Genomic DNA, 18,026 nt, shown 5'->3' with positions numbered 1-18,026 from the left:
GACTCGGGGATCTCCGAGGACAGAGAATCGGGAGAGCCCTGAAGCCCAGGCGGGATCCGGCGGCGGGTCGGGGGTGAGGGCTGGGAAAGGGCGCGACCAGCTGTAACCACAGTGCACGCTCCAGCTTCCTTGGCTGCCTACGCCAGACGACATGGTCCAGGCTCGCTAGGTGTAAAGGGGTCTGAAAGCCCCGCCCGGCGGGTACGTGGAACGGGGCGCGAATCGAGAGCACCAACGTGAAATCACCCCCACTTCTGGGGGTAAACTGAGGCCTGGGACCTGGGAGCGGAAGCCGTTGCTGCTATACCACCTGTCACTTCGGACAGTCTGGACACAGAGGGGAGGCGCCAGAGTTGACAGCTCTGGGCTCCGACCGCCCCTCCCCGCCCCTCCCCGCCCCCATTCCAGTTCACCACTCCGCCCCAAAGGACGCCGTTCCCCTTTTAAAGAAGCGCCCCGGGCTGCCACCCTCGCCGCGCCAGCCCGTAAGGGGCTGCGGCGACGTTGCCCTTTTAAGAGCCAGCCTCCGTTAACTCTCTCTTAACGGGGCGTCCCGGTGGGGCTTGCGGCGCCCGCCTGCAGCCCGCCTCCCCGCGCGGCACTTCCGGACCCCGCCGTCGCCCTTTTAAGAGGCAGCCCCCAGCAGCGCCCTCTCCCGCCCCTTGTTGCGGGCGCGAGAGGCGGGGGAGCCGGGCAGGAGAGGAGAGCGCTGTCCGCGCGGCCACTGGAGACCGGGCGGCCGGCGGCCGGGCAGGCGGCGGCGGCGGCGGATGGGGACTCGGAGCCGGGCGACTGTGGCGGCTGTGGCTGTGGCGGCGGCGGGGAAGCAGCTGACGGGCCGGCGGCGGCGGCGGCGCTGGCGGAGGTGACTGGTCCAGGCCCCGGCGGCGGCTGCAGCGACGCGGTGGCGGGCTGCGGGCTGGCGGCGTGAGGAGCGGCGGCGGAGAGCCGAGTGGCCGGGAACCGAGGGCACCGGGCCGCCCCTTGCCCAGTCCTTGCAGGCCGCCAGGCCCCCTCCAGCCGGGGCCGTGGAGCACCGGGGCAAAGGCCGGGGCCCTCCCATGAAGGAGCGCGACGCGGCCCCGGCCGAGCGGGGCAAGCCGGCCACCTACACCGGGGACAAGAAGGCGAAGATGGCGGCCAAGACCAACAAGAAGTGGGTCCGACTCGCCACCGTGTTCGCTTACGTGCTCTCCGTGTCGCTGGCCGCCATCGTGCTCGCCGTCTACTACAGCCTCATCTGGCAGCCGGTGGGCGCCGGGACCTCGGGAGGAGCCGCCGGCCCGCCCCCCGGCGGCTCCAACGCCACCGGCCCGTCCGGGACTTCAGGGGCGGCGGCTGCGGCGGGGCCCAACACCACGGGGTCGTCCCGCCGCGAGGCGCCGCGCGCCGCGCCCCCGCTGCAGGCGGCGCGGCCTGTGTCTCCTGAGCCTTCTGCCGACAGCCCCCTGGCCGGGCCGCTGGAGCAGCCGCAGGGGGCCGAGGAGGACGAGAAGGAAGCGGCGGCGGCGCCCGGGAGTCGTTGAACCCCTCCGTGCCAGGGGTGGCCGGAAACCATCCTCCCCAAGCCCGGAGGCAGGACTTTGCAGCAGGACCGGGCGGGGAGCCCGCGGTAGTGACCCCCACGGGAGTGAACGCCTCCCTTCCCCCGACGATCGCGTGCTCGCCACAGGGGCGAGGGGCCTGAAGCCGGATCTTCAGCCAAGGGACCACGATTCTCCGGGGGTTCGGGGTTTTGTCTTCCTAGGACCGTGCTGCGCCAGGGCCCTGAGCCATAAGGGGGATGGGGGGAGGGGTGGGGAGATCCCAGCACCGAACCGTTCTGCGCCGCTAGCTCTTCGGTATCTTACGGGGAGGGGTGACTCGGGCTTTGCCCCAAGACTCAGGGGAAGGAGGGAGCTGTAGGGGCTCTTCTTTAATAAGCCGAAGCTCTCGCAAGGAGGAGGGCACCAAAAGTAGTGGAGCTCAGGTACGTCAACCTAGTTGCAGTGGCCACAGATGCATTTAATTTATAGATCCCTGTATATAGTTGTTGACATATGCACTAGAAGCTATAATGACATAGAACTACATGTATTCTCCCACACCCTGGGTAGCTACTGACTGATGGATGGGGCTAAGCAAGGGCTATTTGCTGGCCCCCAAAGTGCAGCTAGCCAGAAGGGCACAAACACTTTTTTCATTACCCGCTCTTTCCCCTTTTCCCCCTCCTAGTTCAGAAAGATAGATTTATGACACGTTAGGGTTAGACAGGACAAAAGTATAATCATTCTTAAACTTGTTGAAAGGACAGTGGAAAACCTTTGGAGAAGTAGAAGCAGTTCAGGGAGGGTGGGGAATGTACTGATCCCCTGCTCTCCTCTTCCCACCTTAGTGCCGCCACCTAAGAGGCTTTCTGTTGCAGCCCTAAGTATCTGGATATGGGCCAGGGAAGAAGGAAGGGAAAAAGCAATGCCTCTGTGCTTCACCCCTTGGCCTTCTCACAGAGTTCTTTTAGGAAGAGCAAGCTTTTGTAAGTAGAGTGGCTCACAAGTGTTTTATCTTTTTTTTTTCCTGCTCTTCAAGATCTGGTCTTGTTCCAGTAATCACCTTCACCTTCCCTCTTCCCTGAGCCTGTAGTGACAGTGTAGCCCTGTGATTAGGACGAAATCTGTTGTGAAACCAGAGCTTTGAGCACACCCTCTGGTTATGAGTTGTACTGTGGAACGCAAAAGGCCGAAAGGTGGGCTTCAACCTCAGGATTGTGTTTGGATAGCCAGATAATAGACCAGCCGTAGGAAGGTTAAATTGGCTTGTCTTTACCTCTCCTGATAAGCTCTACTTATATGCAGCCTATACTTTTATTGAGATGGGAAACATCGAGTGAAATGACATATGTAGAGCTAGCTCTGGGGCAGCAAGAATTATACATCCTCAATTTGAATTCCGTTTCCTTCCGCCACTTGCTTTTAGGCAGTTGAGTGTGGGTAGTGACAAGATATCAAACCCCTTCGTGTTTCCTTTTTGGGAAATGAGGCACTTTAAAACAATGACAACAACAACAACTTATCCACCTGAGTCCTGAAACAATTTGTCTCTCCAGTTTTCTGGCTTACACTCCAGTTAGCTCTGATCCAAGTTTACAGGACAACAGCCTTGCTTTAAGCCATGTCCTGGTGTGGGCAAGATAATAGCAGCTGAGCTATCATAGCCTAGGGGCAGGCTGGTAGCACCCCCAAGGTGTCTTGGTTGAAGGAGATTTCTGAGCACTTCGGTCATTAGGAAGCCCTGAGGCCTTTTTAAATTTTTGGTGAGGGCCTGGGGGAAGAAACATAAAATGCCACTTTATAACTTAAATAATAGTCTGTAATTTATATTTACTGTGTGAATTTTTAGTCCTATATTTTAATAATTTGTAAATCAATCTCTTATTCCAAGAATCCTTTGAACTTGCAAGAGAACATCTGGGAGTCTAATCCCCTGTCCCCATCCTGACCCCTGCACTCTGGACTGTTTAATCCACTTTGGGATGGATCAGAGTCTAGAGAAACCACTCGTGGGTCCAGCTGCTGGTCTCCTGACTCTCTAATGCCTTCACTGGAATTGGGACATTAGCTCCAGCTCTAGCTGTGAGCGTGACCAGAGACATTATTTATAATTCAGCCATTTAAGATATACCTGTACTCAAAAAGTCCTGTATATTTTTTAAAAGTTTTATTTTTCAGGTGAACAAAAATACATTCTAAGAACTCTACGTCAGCCTGTGTAAGTTGATCATTTCTCTTTTCATGCTTCTTGGGGAAGGAGTAGAGGTTGGAAGAGGCAATGGTCTAAGGTGTGGTGGACGGGTGGTAATGAATAGGTGTAGGAGGAAAAAGCAATTGCTCTAATGTTCTCTGTGCCTGATGGTTTGACCAAATTGAAGGGTGGCAGGAATCCATCTTAGTCGGGAAGCAGTCACGGGGTTGGAAGAACAGTGATATCTAGCTCAGCTACCTTTTGCCAGCCCTAAAATGGTTGGAAAAAAGTTCTGCTTTTAAAGGACTCTGAGCAGCTGCCCAGCTGAGGAAGCTAAGGGACCAGTAAGCACGCAGATTAAGAATTATTATAAACATTGAGCTGGCTGAGAGCTGAGCTGAGGTGAGGATCAGCCGCCAGATAACATCACTGTTCTCACCCTTAAACCACTGGCCCCTAGAAAGCTCAAGAAGTGCTAATACTGGGGGAGACGAATGGATGTGTCTGCAGTGGTTGGACAGAGCTTTGTCTACAGTGGAGGAGGTGAGAGAGTCACAGGGCAGAGAGAAGGTGTAGGTTGCTTCAAAGGTGAGGCTTTTTCTTCCCTAGAGCAAACAATAAAAGACATGTGGGTGGAAAGCACAAATATAAGGGATTAGTTGTGCTGCAAAATACACAGCAAGCAATTGAGCTCAGCTCATTATTAGACAATGTTGCCCAGTGCGAAACCGAGTGAGATGCCAGTGTCGGTGGGGCCCCCTGAGGCCTGTACTTCTCCGGAGCTGTTGGGGGGTGGCTGCTGTGCTTTTACATCACCTTGTGGTCCGCAGGGGAGCATGGAAAAAGTCCACCCTTCTTTTATTTCCCTCTTGAGCCCACACAATGGCTTTCTGTGAGAGGGCTTGGTAAGGCAGAGCAGAAGGGGAGTGAGTTTCCAAAGTTCTTCAAGCCAGCCCCTCCTTTCTGTAGACGGGGACATGTGGCTTCTGCAGTTGCACACGGCTTCACACGTTGGGCACATACAGCAGTGTGTGCAGCAGGAGCCTGCTGGCCAATGCGAAGGTCACTGTTCCACCAGAACAGGGCCTGGTGGCAGGGAGCAGCGGTTGGAATAGCTTTATTTTCAAGGGTTAGAAATTAGCTGCAAAATTGTCCGTCAGGTTTTGAGCCGGGAAGGAGAGGTCTGGGCAAAGGGGGATTATTTTCCTTTAACTGCTTTGCACTGGGACTACCTGGATCATTTCTAGGTGTTTGCTTATGTTAGAAGTGACCGTGTGCGTTTATTTCTCGACAGCCTGCATTTGATGAAATAATCCTCTTTCGAAAGTGTAGTTCTGGAGGGTGAGGGGTGAGGAGTTTGCTAAGCCATTTAGACTGGGCTTGTGTGGGTATCATTTCTTTCCCCCACTGTGCTGAGGAAGTGTTTCTCTGAAGTTTCCGGCATAAGAAACATTTTTCTTCCTAACAGCTCGAGATTCCTACACATATGAGACCACAGCTTTGGAATTTTTTCTGTCTACCTTGTTTTTTGGTTTTCACTAGGGAATCCTAAGATAGTGTGTTCTTTCGTTGAGTATTTATATCCTGTTTTGAAATGCTGAGTGGAGAGCATCTACTTGTTTCTACATGTTTCTTTAAGGGGAACTGAAAGGTCAGGTCCCGAGCTTTAGGACTACCACAGCTATTTAAAAGGGATAATAATTGCCCTCCCCTTCCTGTCTGCAGAGAATGGTGGTATTTCTGGAATTGCAGTGCAGTAACAAAAGGGCCACAGCTGTACTTTTTGTCGTCTCCCTCGGTGGAGGGAGGGAGCACAGTGGCCTTGCTCGTTTCAGAGGACCAGCACTAAGCTCAGTGCCTGGCCCTGTTGACCACCTGGTTGATCACCGCGTTGGAAAGCATTGGCCCTGGAGTCATCGTGGTGTCACTGTCGTGATCCATTCGCGTATCCACAGCCGAGAATCTTGGTTCAGGGGAGTGAATTGCTAGCTCACAGCTGCACTGGCCGTTCTGGCCACGGTTTCTTCACTGCCAGGTTGAGGGGCTTGGGCTTGGCCTGCCTGTTCTTGCCAGGCGCCAGGAGCCCACAGCTGTATTCCATGTGGTGCTTCAAGGAGGCAACAGAGAATATGTAACCCATTCATTGTCTCCTTTGTCCTGGCCCTGTGGCCAATCTTGAGCTATAAAAATATCTGCTCTATCAACAGTTTTTTGGTCGCATCTGTTTTACTTGCTGACATAACATGTAGGTTTCTGCTGCCAGAAAACCTGTGTTACGCTCTTTGTTTCCTCCAGTAGCTAATTTAAAAATACAAAGACGAAATCTTTTTTTTTAACCACACTCCCAGACTCTACCAGGCTGTCTGTCCTAAGCGCAGAAACAGCCATGGCTCCCAGTGGCTCACAGTGTACTTGAGCCACCTGGTCAGTAAGGAGCGCCTGAGCCAAACCAGCTTCCCTGTGCCCCAGTGCAGCTGTGAGCTAGCAATTCACTCCCCTGAACCAAGATTCTCGGCTGTGGATACACAAGTAGATCATGACAGTGACACCACGATGACTCCAGGGCCAATGCTAAAAATATTTCTTATGCCAGAAACTAAAGAGAAACACTTCCTCAGCACAGTGGGGGAAAGAAATGATACCCACACAAGCCCAGTCTAAATGGCTTACCAACAAGAATCTACCCTTGTTACTTCCCTGTTTCCTTAACTTCAGTAATCTGTTTTTACAATAGCTCATCAGTTAATCAGCAGTAAGATTCTAACTCTCCTTAGAACATTTTCCATAAACCACTACCATTATTTCAAGAACTATTTATTTATCGCCTACAGTGTGCGAAGTGAGCCTCAAAAGTCCCCAAACCAACTTGTCCAAAAAAGCAGTTGCTGGTTACCAAGGATTTCCTTTTACCTCTACCTCTCTGTGCTACCTCCACGCTCAGAGGATGAGTTGAGGTCTCCCCCGGCCTGTGCTGGAGGCCACCTGTCCCTTCAGCTCCCTGCTAGTGGGCAGTGCTGAGTCACAGCAGCCAGTCTCTGAGCTGCAGGCAGCTCACATGTCACGAGGATCTGTGTTGGGCAGGCAGTGTGCTCTTGGGAGGGACCCCTGAACTGGAAGACAGGCAGCCTACAGACTCAGCGGTGGCATTGGTTATCGCCCTTGACCTCTCTCTTTCCTCCTAACCAACTGAGAATTCATGAGAGCAAATGGAGCTAACAGGTGTGACAGGGCTTCGAGATCTTGGGAATAAAAGTACAGTATACTCACATGAGGTAATTAATATATTTTCAAGGGAGGGACTGTCCCTTCGGGCAAAAATGATGCATGGAAAGAAATGTGAAGGGGCAGGGAGTAAACATTACACCAGTGCCCAGACCACCAGCATCAGCATCACCTGGGAACTTGTTAGCAACGCCATGTCTTAGGCCCCATCCCATACCGACTGAATGAGAAATTCAGGAGGAGGAGCTCCGCGCTGTGTTAACTAGCCTTCCGGGTATTTCGGACACACGCTAAAATGTGAGAAGCACTGGCCCAGCCTTTCCCTCTGATTCAGTAACTTGGGGTTAGGGTATTACTGTTTGAACAGATGGTTATCCAAAGGTGACTTTTGACCCTCTTTCTTGGTTGAAGCCCGCTGCCCTGCTGAGGGAAGAGGAAACACTGTGTCCCTAGAGTTTTAAAAGGGAAAAAGCCTTCATTGTTGGTTATTCTTGAAGGTTGGAGGAGAGCTTGCCCTGGAGAGCTTGTTAAGAAGGAGGCAGGCCTGAAAGAGTCCTCCCTCCCCCTCCCACAAAGGTACTGATGTGTTTGCCTCACCTCCTGTCTTGGGGCCTGCAGCTCCTCCAGCCAGTCCTTAAAAGGAGTAGTGGGTGCCACATTTGTCCTTTCTGGTGCCAGGTCTGTGCTATTTCACTTCCCCGGCGTCAAGTGGATGCTTAATGAGAGGCCGTGACGTAGGCCGGCAGACTTGCTGAGAGAAAGCAGCCTTCGTCTGTGCCTTACGCGGCTTCTCTCATTGCCTTCCCCAGCCTCGCCTTCTCCCCCTCCGTGGGGCTGTGGTCACCCTGTGTCAGCTCTTCCTCGTAAGCCCTGATATCCCTCACTCAGGAAGAGATGCTTGCGGGGTCTGTGGACACTGATAAATGACTTAAGAGGCAGAAGTGAAATGGTGCCTTTAGTTTCTCCTATTCCCTTGACCCCCCCCCCCCCGATTTAGTCCCCCAAATAAGAAGATATGGCCAAAGTGGGATTTTTGCCATTTCATTTTTTCTTTTCAGGGGCCAGTGCCATCTTTTCCTGTTATTCCTGTCCCTGAGGCTAGGGTTTGGGGCTGGAGCTGACTGGTGGTCAAACCTTCCAAACTTGGGACTTGTTAGATAGCTGGGGATCCCCTGCTTCCAGGGATCCCCAATTACCCGTCTCTTGATTATAAGAAAATACTGGCATGCTGCTCCTTTGGGTGATAAAACTTTGGGAGGCATGGAGCAAACTCCACAAAGGAGTTTGTTTCTGGGGAGTGAGTTCCTGAGATTGCTATGATGTAAACAGAAGAAAAGAGGAAACACTCTGAGCTGCAAGAGGCAGTGTGCAAAGTCAGGGGGAAATGCTTAGGATATCCTTGTGATCCAGTGGGTGGGTGAGGGCAAAGAACATTCCCTGTAAGAGCAGAGTCACTTCATGATGCTTTTAACTCAGCCAGACTACCCCGGGGGATTAAAAGCAGCTCACTGTCCTAGAAGGCAGGGTAACATTTACAAACCATCCCTGTTTCCCTGAGAGTGTATTGACTCCAGTGACCATGAGACTAAAAGAGAAGACAGTGGAAAAGATAGAAAACCAAGCAGACAGAGATCACAACAAATAGCTACTTTATTTACTCGACAAATATTTACTGAGTGCCTTCTGTGTGCTACTGTGAATAGAGTGCCTACGGTGTGCCAGGTATACTTTGCATATTCTCATCTTTAATTTTCTTAACAACCCTTCCTCATAGGTATTGCTAGCTCCATTTTGCAGGCAAGAAAACTGAGGCTTTTAGACGTTAAAATTGACCAGAGTCATCCAGCTAGCAGGTGGCAGACCTAGGATTCAGATTCAGTCTCTCAGATTCCAAGGCCCATGTTTGTTCCACTCAACCGTGCTGCCTATCATCCCCAAAATACCTCCCTTACAATGTGGTCTGCTGCTCCCCTCTGTAAGGTGATATGGGCCAGGACAGAGATGCTTTCCACCTCTTCTGCCCTCCTTGTTTTGAGGCCTTAGGTAAAGCTGTCATCTCCCTGCTGGCTCCCTACTACCCACTGCACTCTCCCTTGTCAGTTCCTCCAGCTCTGTGCCTGGGATCCTGAAGCCGTGTCCCATGAAGAACTTCCCACCTTTGAGGAGCAGTCTTGTCTGTTGGTTGGAGAGGAGAAGGGAATCCAAGAAGAAGGCTCCCAGCCAGGCCTTTAACCAAAGGAGCCAGAAGGAAACAGAGCAGCCTTCCATGGCCCCGAGCTTTGTGGAGGGATGTCTACCCTTCCCTCCTGCTCCTTAGCTGGTTCCATCCTAGAGCAGGAGGGGTGGCCACAAGAGCTGCTGGTTCATTGCTCCTGAAGAAGGGCTCCCCTTTTTTGAGAAGAGTTCGGTGATACTTGCCTTGCACTACAGTCCTCCTGCAACGAAGACGTCCTGTGCCAGACTCCATTCTCTCCAAGCCCTAGTGACTCATTCCTGTGACATCCCTTTCTCCTAACATCCAGAAGGGAGAGAAGCCCTATTTCTCCATAGCCCTTTTGTCCAGCTTCCTCTCCTGCTTAGATCTTGCTGTGAGGCCTCAACCAGAGCTCTGCCCAAGTTCTACATCCCTATCCCATAGTCAAACATGCCTTGGCACAGACCCTTTAATGAAGGCACATCTATACAGTTGGGGGCACTGGGGGCTGGGGGAAGTTTGTGAATCTTAGAGTTCAAATTCTGGATCACAATTATTTGGGAGACATCTGAATTCGAGGCTGCCCGAACCTGCTCTACCCCAGCTCCATCCTTTGGGAGTCGTGAGTTCCAGAGCCAGTGCCATATTCCAAAGCCACGCACGTGTGACTGGAAGGCAAAAGGAAAACTTGAGCTTGGAATCTTTCACCCTTGCCTTTTCGTATCTCACAGGGGTCTTCTTCCCATATGCACAGAATGTTCCCAAGCCTTTCCAAAATTCCTCTGATCAGTCCTCACCTCTTCCAACCCCCTTCACCTCATCCCGTTCCCAACCAGCTTTCTCACTCCCCACTACAGGAAGTTGACACCACCCACTCTCAAGCATCTACCCAATGCATCAGCGTCCCACCCAACTCTGAGGCCAGGAACCTCCCACCGGGCAGCGGCAGCCTGCCCCCATCCCCTACAGAGCCAGCAGCCAGCCCTTAGAGTCTAGAGTCTGTCTTTGCCCTTAGCCCTCCATACACTCTAGTCCAAACCCTTACTCTCACAGTGTGGTCCAGGAAGCAGCAGCAGAGGCGGCACTTGGAGCCTAGTAGAAATGCAAGCTCCCAGGCCCAACCCAGACCTCCCTAGTTAGAATCTGCATTACTCTGCACCTTAATGTGTGAGAGGCACTGCTCTAAACAATCTGATCTGCCAAAGAGACACCCCCTCCTCGTGCTTCCTCAATAGAGGGGGTGGAGAGCGGAGCAAGAGCCAGTGGGGAGGCCCAGCCCTCACACAGTTGAGCCACAGTTTAGGCCTCACTGACACTGGAGAGATGCTGGGGATGATCCGGACACTCCCTGGAGAACCCAGAGAGGCTGGTGAGGCCCAGGACCCTCAGCAGAGAGGAACAACCGTGGCAGAGCCACGTGGGGAGATCCAAGCAGGGGCTTGGGGGCAAAGGGTACACACCATGAGAAAGGGAGACGCGCCTGCCTCTGCGAGCAGCGGTGGGATGGTTCCCTCTGGGCTCCTACTACCATCCCCAGCCCCTGTCGGGCACCTGCAGCCAAGAACAGCTCCTGCTGCACGGCCTGGGTCTGCCGGATGCAGGGGTTTCTTCCCTCCCTCTTGCTGGCAAAGTCACCATCGCCCACCGGCTGCATTGCTGGTAGTAGGTGCTCAGGAAATGTTTGTTGAATTGAGAAGAAGCCACAGCTTGTGCGGAGCTTGTGTGGGCCTCAGGGGAGGGACGGGAACGGAGACTAAGTAGGAAAGACAAGTCCTGGTGTCGTACTTAGCTGGAGTCGCTGTTTCTCTGCCTCTTGGGTCACTGCCTGAGACCTTGCTCCGGCGTGACACAGTGCAGGGAGGCGGTGGGAAGAGGAAGCTGGAGATGGCAGGAAACGACCCTGGGTGGCAGGCGCCCTCTGCCCCCGCTCAGGGCGCACTCCACGTCTGACCTGGGGGTGGGGGAGGAGGTCCCTGACGGTGGGCTCCCGCGCCTGCTGTGGGGAGAGGAAGCTGGCCCCTCCTTACTCCCCCCCCCCCGCCCCATTTCAGAGACTTTCCAGAGACCCTTCCTTTCACAGAGGAGACCTGAGCTCTGCTCTTCTGTCCCCAGCTCTGTCCCTGCTGGCTGTGGCCTCCCTTTCTCTGGGCCTCAGCCTCCTCTTCCAGGAGGCTGAGGCCCAGGGAAAGGCAGGAGGCTGCCAGCTGCTTGTGAGATCCCCAGGTTGGCCATCCTGTGAGTCTTGGACTGTGATTCACCTGGGTGCAAGGCAGGGGTGTAGGAAGGGGCCCGAGCCTGGGCTGGCCATGCCAGCTGCTGAGGCTGCCTGTACCTGAGGAGCCAGGAGCCGGCAGCCGGAGAGGGAGGCCAGGCCCTGGGGGTGATGGAAGCCAGGAGAGCCAGGTGCTGAGTGCTTCCAAGCCTTGTCCTCTCGCCATGGTCAGGGAGCTTGTGGCCTGGGCAGCAGTAGGCTTGGGACAGGGCTTGCCAGCCTCACAGACCAGGTGTGGCGTGGGGATACACCAGGGGCCCTACCTGCAGGTGAGAGCACACACGTGCACAGGGGGGTGCCCGTGAGGTGCAGGGGTTGGCTCCTTGCCTTCACAGTGTCACTCCACCGGAGAGTCTGCCAAACTGCTCAGCCAGGCTGCCACAGCCACCAGCCCAGAGCTCAAAGACTCGACAGTGTCTTCCCTCCTCCCCTCCCCAGCCCGGCCGCCTGCTCCCGAGAGCTTTGCTCAGCATCTTCTTGCAGGGGCAGGACCCCCTGTCCTGCTCCTCATACCTCCTGCGCCCCTCGCCCTTTGGCTGCCTCCTCTGGGGGGTCTGCTTCGAGGTGCCAGGACCTGCTGGGCCCCAGCCTTGCCAGGCCTGTCTTCTCTGGGTTCCAGGGGCCCTGCCTCTTTGGGGGGCCCAGAACAAGTCTGGGCTTCTGGCTCAGCCTGGGGCTCGGTCCACCCCAGGGGCTGCTCGTGACCCTCCAGCCAGGACACAGGGCTCTCCTGGGTCCCAGGCCTTGGACTGAGCACACACGTGCCCTCCCCGGGGCCAGGGCTACTGGCACATCCTAGAGAGAGGTCGAGGGGAAGCAAGTCCGTGTTTTGTGGAGAGCCAGGCTCGGGACTGGCTGTCGAAGCTCCTGACTCCTCTTTTGGCTCCTCTGGCGACGCTGATGCTGGAGCTGGGCTGGTTGCTGGGACACTCATGGGTCCGCCCGGCTCCATCCTGCTCGGAGTCTGCGCATGTTCCTTCTCATTTGGAGTCCTTCTGGTGCTTGGGCTTCCCTGACAACAGGAGGTTGGCTCTGCTGGTTGGTGAATTCAGGGCTTATGTCCCTAGCCCGCCCCATCCTATGCCCAAGTACCCACCTCCTGGCTCTCCAGCTCCTCCTTGCTTCCCTTCATTTCCCACCTGCAGAAACACAGAACATGGCAGGCCCCACTACTACCCATCCCACTTCACGTCACCTGCTCCGTAGCCAGCAGCCCATGTCCTCCAGGGAGAAGCGAGAGCCCAAGGGTCTCAGAGGAAACTCAGAGCCAGGACGAGGCTCCAGGATGCTTCCCTTCCAGCCCAACCTTCCTCCCCAAACCCAGCCACTTCCTCTGAACACCGCCCACCGTGGCCCCGTTGCAGGTCCCCAACTGCTGTTTATGGCCAAGCCTGCAGCACCTTGAGTTCTGTGGGGACTCCGTGCGTGTCCCGGCCTGCGCTGCCTGGGAAAGGCGCGCCTGACTTCCCAGGGGAAGGTAACTGCTGTAATTACCACCAGCCTCCCTGGACACCAGGCTCTTGCTGCTGCTGCCTTTGCTGATGGCCTCTCCCCGCATCTCATTAACCTGCCACAAGGCAGCAGTCAGCCAAGAGGCAGAGGCCCCGGGGGCTGGAGCAGGCACCTGGGCCAGTGCTGGGCCTGACCTCCCAGGGGCAGGGGAGGGCCAGGAAATTAGGGAGCCCAGATGCCTCCCTCGATTTTGCTCCCTGCCACATGTTACCTGCGGGCCCTGCCAGTCAGCCTCTCTGTCCCCCGAGCTTTGCTGCGTGTGGCCAGCGCCACCAGAGGTCTGCTGGGTTGCCCACCCTGAGTAGTACCGCCTGTAAGAGATGGTCCACAAATCAGGAGAGAAGAGGCCCATAGCAGCCCAGCTCCTTCACCAGCACGTGGGACCTGCTCCTCGTCCTGTCCCAACTCACCTTTGCCATCAGGGGGCAACGGTGGGGGCTGTAGCTTTCGGTGGCCCCTGGGGCCTAAGTGGAAAAAGGAAATGGGGAAAGGGTGGGTGTCACAAAAGACCCAAAGCAGGAACATCAGTTCTTTCGGGACCGGGAAGCTGCCAGCTGTGAGTGTTCTGGCTCCCAAAAAAGAGCCCTGGCCTGGGGGTCAGGGGAGCTGTATCCCTGTGCTCGCTGTGTCACTCCTGACTAGGTGACCGGCAGAGCCTCTCCAGCCTCAAGCTCCCTTGTGTGTAAAATGAGGGGCCAGCGACGCAAAGTTCTGTTCCTATAACAGGCGAGGGGCAGCTGCCGCCCACGAGGGACCAACACCTCAAAAGGACCCCAGCGCTGACTTCCTGGTGAGCCCTTCTCCCCAGACCTTCTGGGGTCAGAATCCAGGACAGGGGCTGTGGGTTTGGAGGATGGGAAGGGAGGTCATGGTGCCCTCCTCTGATAGGGAGGGAGAGGAAGGAAGATGTCCTTCCATGCTTCCTTCCAGCTCTGAAAATAAGTGGTAAACCAAGAGACAGGGAACAGAGAGGAAGCGGGGGCAAGGGGTGAAAAAATCCAGGAGGGGTGGGTGTTGGCTCACCCCTCGTGCTGCCCACCCTGGCCGGGCCCTCTTCCCGAGGCTTGCTGGAGTCCTGTGGCCTGCGTTGCAGAGAGAGGGAGTCAGGCTGGCTGCTGGCAGGGAGCACAGAGGCTGCAAGGCTGCTGGTGGGCCGACACCTCCTGCCCCAGTCCCAGCCCCAAGCCCAGCCACGGAACCAAGGACAGCATGGAGAGGGTGGGCCCGAGAAAGATGGGAAACACAGTGCCCACACACAGCCCTGAGCCCAGGGTCCGAACAGAGGGTCAGGCAGAGCCTCACCACCCTGGGGAGGGTCCCAGCAGCCCTCCAAGAGACACCCACAGTTAGCCCGACTCAGCCCCACAAGCATGTCAACGCAGCAGGATGCCCAGCCCTGCCACCCACGTGGGCTTGGCTTTGTCCAGGTCCCACGGGCGGCGCCAGTCACCCTGTGCGTCTCTGTGCCGCGCCAGGCGGGCCAGGTCGATCTGCTCTCGCTCCTGCTTCCACTGGGCGTAGTCCCAGCCCACCTCCGGGGGGCCCCCCACTGGCCGGCGGGGAGCTGGGCCTGGGACCAGGCCTGGACTCTGGGGCTCCCGGACACCCTGCAGGGAGAAGACACAAAGCACCATGGGGTCGAAGCAGAAAGAGCCCTGAGCTTGGCATGGGGATCCAGAGTCTACTAACCCCTTCCTCTCTCAAGGTCTTGAGGTCCCCCCACCAAAAAAATTAGATCCATTCCATCTCTAACATGCTGTTTGCTATAGACACGGTTTCCGTCCACGCGTTAGTGGTGTCTTTTGGGCAAGTTACTTAACCTCTCTGTGTGTCATTTCCTCATCTGTAAAATGGGGGTAATAACAGCATCTATCCACAGAGTTGTTGCTGGGGTGTGTGGTCAGGTGCAGGCAGGGTGGAGAGGCACCCAGTGGCTGTGAGCGAGAGCCAAGACTAGGGGCTGCTGCCACCTAGAGGCCACACCTGGCACATGGCCAGTCTCTTACACCCTCCTGACGGACCTCCAGACACCCCGCCCCCGAGCTTGCTACCAGAGGTCCAGGCAGGGTAAGGGGCCAGGTCACACCCCTGGCTTACCCTGTCTCTCATTGCAAGACCCACCCAACGTGGAGACTGGCCAGAGAAAGGAAGAAGGAGTGGGAAATTCTTGCAGGTCCTGCCTGGGCCACGTCCCCACGAATGGGGACATATGTGACTCAGCTTCTATGCCTCCCCCAAAAGGGGACCACCACATTCATGTCCCCAGCCCCTCTTGAAGAGCTACCTTCCGGGCAGAATCTGAGCTGATGGCCATCTGCATGGAGGGGCTCCGGCCCAAGCCCCCTCCAGGTGACCCTTCTGCCCCCTGGCTCCTTGCTCTGGTGGGCTTCTCACTTACGATCCGCTTGGCCTGGGGAAGGCGAGGATGGGCAGTGTGGCAGAGCCAGAGAAGAAGAGGCTGCCTTCCTGGTGCCCGGGCGTCCCCCACCAGCACTGCTCACCTCGGCTTTGTTTTCCATGGTCACAGCCAGCTCCACCCGCTCCCCCAAGCAGAAGGCACCAGTGTGGGCCTCTGCCTCCTCATCCTCAAGCATCTCATTGGCTGCTCCAGGTCCAAGGGCGCTCCTTGCCCAGTTCCGGCTGACCACCCGCTTCCCCTGCAGAATGAGGGGCCGTGCCGTCAGGCCACATAGACGGCACTGGACAGAAGCTGGGGGTTGGGTCCTTTGGGTGGTTCCCCAGGCTGGGTTCCAGCCCTGGCCCTCCCTGGGATGCCCACAGAGGAGCTGACGCTGCGAGGCGTTCACATACCAGTGGCATTAGGTTATCCGGGCCTGGGGCCACCCAGGGGCCCAAGACTCCACAGTGGCCCATCATCTCTGAGCTGGGAAATCCAAAGCGCTCAGACAATGAGGCTCTGTCCCTCAGACGCTGTTCCTGGCATTCAGCCCCAACGTCTCTGTGCCCCTGGGGTTTGGGGTTTACGAGCGGCCTGTGCTTGGGGATACGGGTGCTGAGCTCTGGGGCTGGAAAAGGGCATGAAGAGGCTTCTATCTGGTCACCTTTCAGCTGTGGCTCTTTGGGGATGGGGGCCAGCAGTGGCCTGGGCTGCATGAGGTTGGGAGCTGGTAGGTATGCCCCAGAATGTAAGCGGGAGAAGCAGAGGAGCGGGGGCAGCTGTGCTCCCCTGGCACGGGCTGGGCCTCCACCTCCTTGCCACCCCACCCTGTCTGCCGGGTGGGTCTTACTCCAGGAACCTGGCTGATGGTGACAGTGAGGCCGTCAGGACGGAGGAGCTCCGGCGTGGTCCCAGCCATGCCCCCCTGCTCTGCCTGCCGACGGTCTTCCTGGATCTCCTGTGGGAGGGCCCGGGGTCAGCACAGGCCATGGCCCCCCAGGTGCACAGAGACACAGATGTCAACAGGCCTACACAGAGAGACACCAGTGGGACACCAGGGGGCAGAGGCACTACATCACAGAGTCCCCAGGACCCTCACAGAGCCCCTGAGATGGAACACACCCAACCTAACCCTGGTCCCAGGCCCAGAGCCTGCAGGGAGAGACAACCATTCAGGGTCTGCAGATCGGGCAGGGAGTGCCAACCCGGTCAGTCCTCCCGGCCCATCACAGCCCACTCACCTGGTACCTGCGCAGTAAGGCCTGGTTCTTCTTGCGAAGGGCAACGATCCTCCTGTCCAGCTCTGCATCCTTCTCCTCCTGCCTGCTCACTGGGGACTCGGCCCCATGAGGCCCCTGCAGAGGCCAGGGGGCCCAAGCTCCTGACTGCTGGGCCCATCCCTTACCAGTTCCTCGACTTTCACATTCGCCCACTCTACCATGTTCTTACCACCCAAGGAGCAGACTCCAGGCCCAGAGTGAGGGTCACGTGGGGAGATGGCCCATGGAAGGGCCCCAGCCCCACCCCGCTGGCCTCTCTGCCCATCTTCCTGCCACCTCCGCGGCCCAGGCCGGGGCCTCATACCCAGGCCTGCAGCTCCCAGCAGTGGCTGCCCCTCCCCCCGGCTCTCCAGGGAGCTCCAATGCCGAGCAGAGCCTGGAATGGGAGTTATAAATGGCTCTGGCAGCGGAACCTGCCGTGACTGGGAAGTTGCCAGGGTATTCAGGAGGTCGAGGGGGGGGGTTGTTTGGCTCCCAGGCCAAGAACCACGGTGAAAAGAGAGGCCCCTGCTCTGTCCTCGGCTCCCAGGCCCTGGACCCCACTCCCCAAACCTGTGCCCAGCCTGTGGGAAACGGCCACTCCCACAGGCCCAGCCTCTCCAGGCCCTGAGCTGCCGGCAGTCAGTCGGGGCAGGAAAGAGCCAGCTCTGAGGGCAGGCCCAGTGGGGGAGCCACCCGGGGCACACTGTGCCTCAGCACCGAGATCCCCGAGTCCCTCCTTCTCTGGCTGCAGGGACCCCGTTGTGGCCGATGCCCCTACCCAGCCCCCCACCGGCATAGGCACAGCCCTCTTCCTCCCAGGCCCAGCTGCCCCCAGCTGCCCCCAGAGTGTGGCCGCCTGGTGTCCCAGCCCCAAGAAGCCCCCCGCCGAAGGCAAGGTGCCACTCACAGCCGAGTGCATGGCAACAGCAGGCACCGAGAGATTTCCAGAGCAGCCCTGGGGGAGCCAGAGCAGGAGGGAAGCTGGAGCCACCGGAGCCGGGCCTCTGCCGGCCTCTCCCTGCCGGCTTCACCGCCCAGCACACGAGATCATGTTGTGATTACAAAAGACTCCTCTGGGCTCCCAGCCAGGAACGCCGTGGCCACCGCCCTCACCATCCACCCTCAGAGGGCGAGGATCAGGGCCCCGGCAGCCAGCTGGCCCTGCCCAGCCCCTCTCCCTGCCCTGCCCCGGCACCTCCAGATGGACCGGCAGGGACTTCTCCCTGGAGGGTTGAGCGCACACAGCGGGCCTATGCTCCAGTGGGACCCCAGCCTGGCCTGCCTGCAGGCAGATGGACAGCCAAGTAGCCCTCTGGCCCTCCCATTAGTAGAGAAAGACCTATAGCCCAGCCCACTGTGCTCCCTGGTCCAAGGGGCCCAACTCAAATGAGCGTCCCCTGTTCCCTCGCTCTCCTCATCAGTTCTGGTTTAAGTAATTCGAAGGGATTA

General features: G+C 57.1%; 2 protein-coding genes across 7 annotated transcripts; one reads left to right on the top strand and one right to left on the bottom strand.

Annotated features, from left to right (window-relative positions):
- The first annotated feature begins 497 nt into the window (after nt 1–497).
- INAFM2 (InaF motif containing 2) lies at nt 498–3,733 on the top strand. The gene has a single exon (XM_059915583.1). It carries the CDS (start codon nt 1,062–1,064, stop codon nt 1,524–1,526), a length of 465 nt encoding a protein of 154 aa, XP_059771566.1. The 5' UTR covers nt 498–1,061; the 3' UTR covers nt 1,527–3,733.
- Nucleotides 3,734–8,571: 4,838 nt separating this feature from the next.
- On the bottom strand, nt 8,572–17,643 carry CCDC9B (coiled-coil domain containing 9B). Of its 6 annotated transcripts, none has more exons than XM_059913629.1 (11): nt 17,485–17,643; nt 16,557–16,670; nt 16,166–16,273; nt 15,419–15,574; nt 15,202–15,327; nt 14,325–14,524; nt 13,941–13,999; nt 13,328–13,381; nt 13,129–13,228; nt 12,502–12,544; nt 8,572–12,417 (listed from the first exon to the last, which is right to left on the bottom strand). In XM_059913629.1, the coding sequence occupies exons 1-11, from the start codon at nt 17,494–17,496 to the stop codon at nt 11,872–11,874; spliced, it is 1,518 nt and encodes a 505-aa protein (XP_059769612.1). In that variant the 5' UTR covers nt 17,497–17,643; the 3' UTR covers nt 8,572–11,871. The 6 variants fall into 6 exon arrangements, with proteins under 6 accessions (XP_059769612.1, XP_059769613.1, XP_059769614.1 ...); XM_059913630.1 differs by having other exon boundaries at nt 16,175–16,273; XM_059913631.1 differs by lacking the exon at nt 16,166–16,273.
- Nucleotides 17,644–18,026: the final 383 nt, after the last annotated feature.

The sequence above is a fragment of the Balaenoptera ricei genome, chromosome 2 (assembly GCF_028023285.1).
Source record: "Balaenoptera ricei isolate mBalRic1 chromosome 2, mBalRic1.hap2, whole genome shotgun sequence".
Lineage (NCBI taxonomy): Eukaryota > Metazoa > Chordata > Mammalia > Artiodactyla > Balaenopteridae > Balaenoptera > Balaenoptera ricei.
Note: the sequence above shows the minus strand (reverse complement) of the source record. Positions and strands in the feature narration are given on the sequence as shown.

Bases quoted from the DNA above. Each gene is read 5' to 3' on its own strand.
- INAFM2 (XM_059915583.1), top strand. From the start codon at position 1,062: ATGAAGGAGCGCGACGCGGCCCCGGCCGAGCGGGGCAAGCCGGCCACC.
- CCDC9B (XM_059913628.1), bottom strand. From the start codon at position 16,031: ATGCAGCCCAGGCCACTGCTGGCCCCCATCCCCAAAGAGCCACAGCTG. The intron at 14,000-14,324 runs GTGGGTGGCAGG...TCTGCAACGCAG, and splicing joins CTGGACAAAGCCAAGCCCAC to GCCACAGGACTCCAGCAAGC. The intron at 12,545-13,128 runs GTAACATGTGGC...GTGTTTCTGCAG, and splicing joins CTGACTGGCAGGGCCCGCAG to GTGGGAAATGAAGGGAAGCA.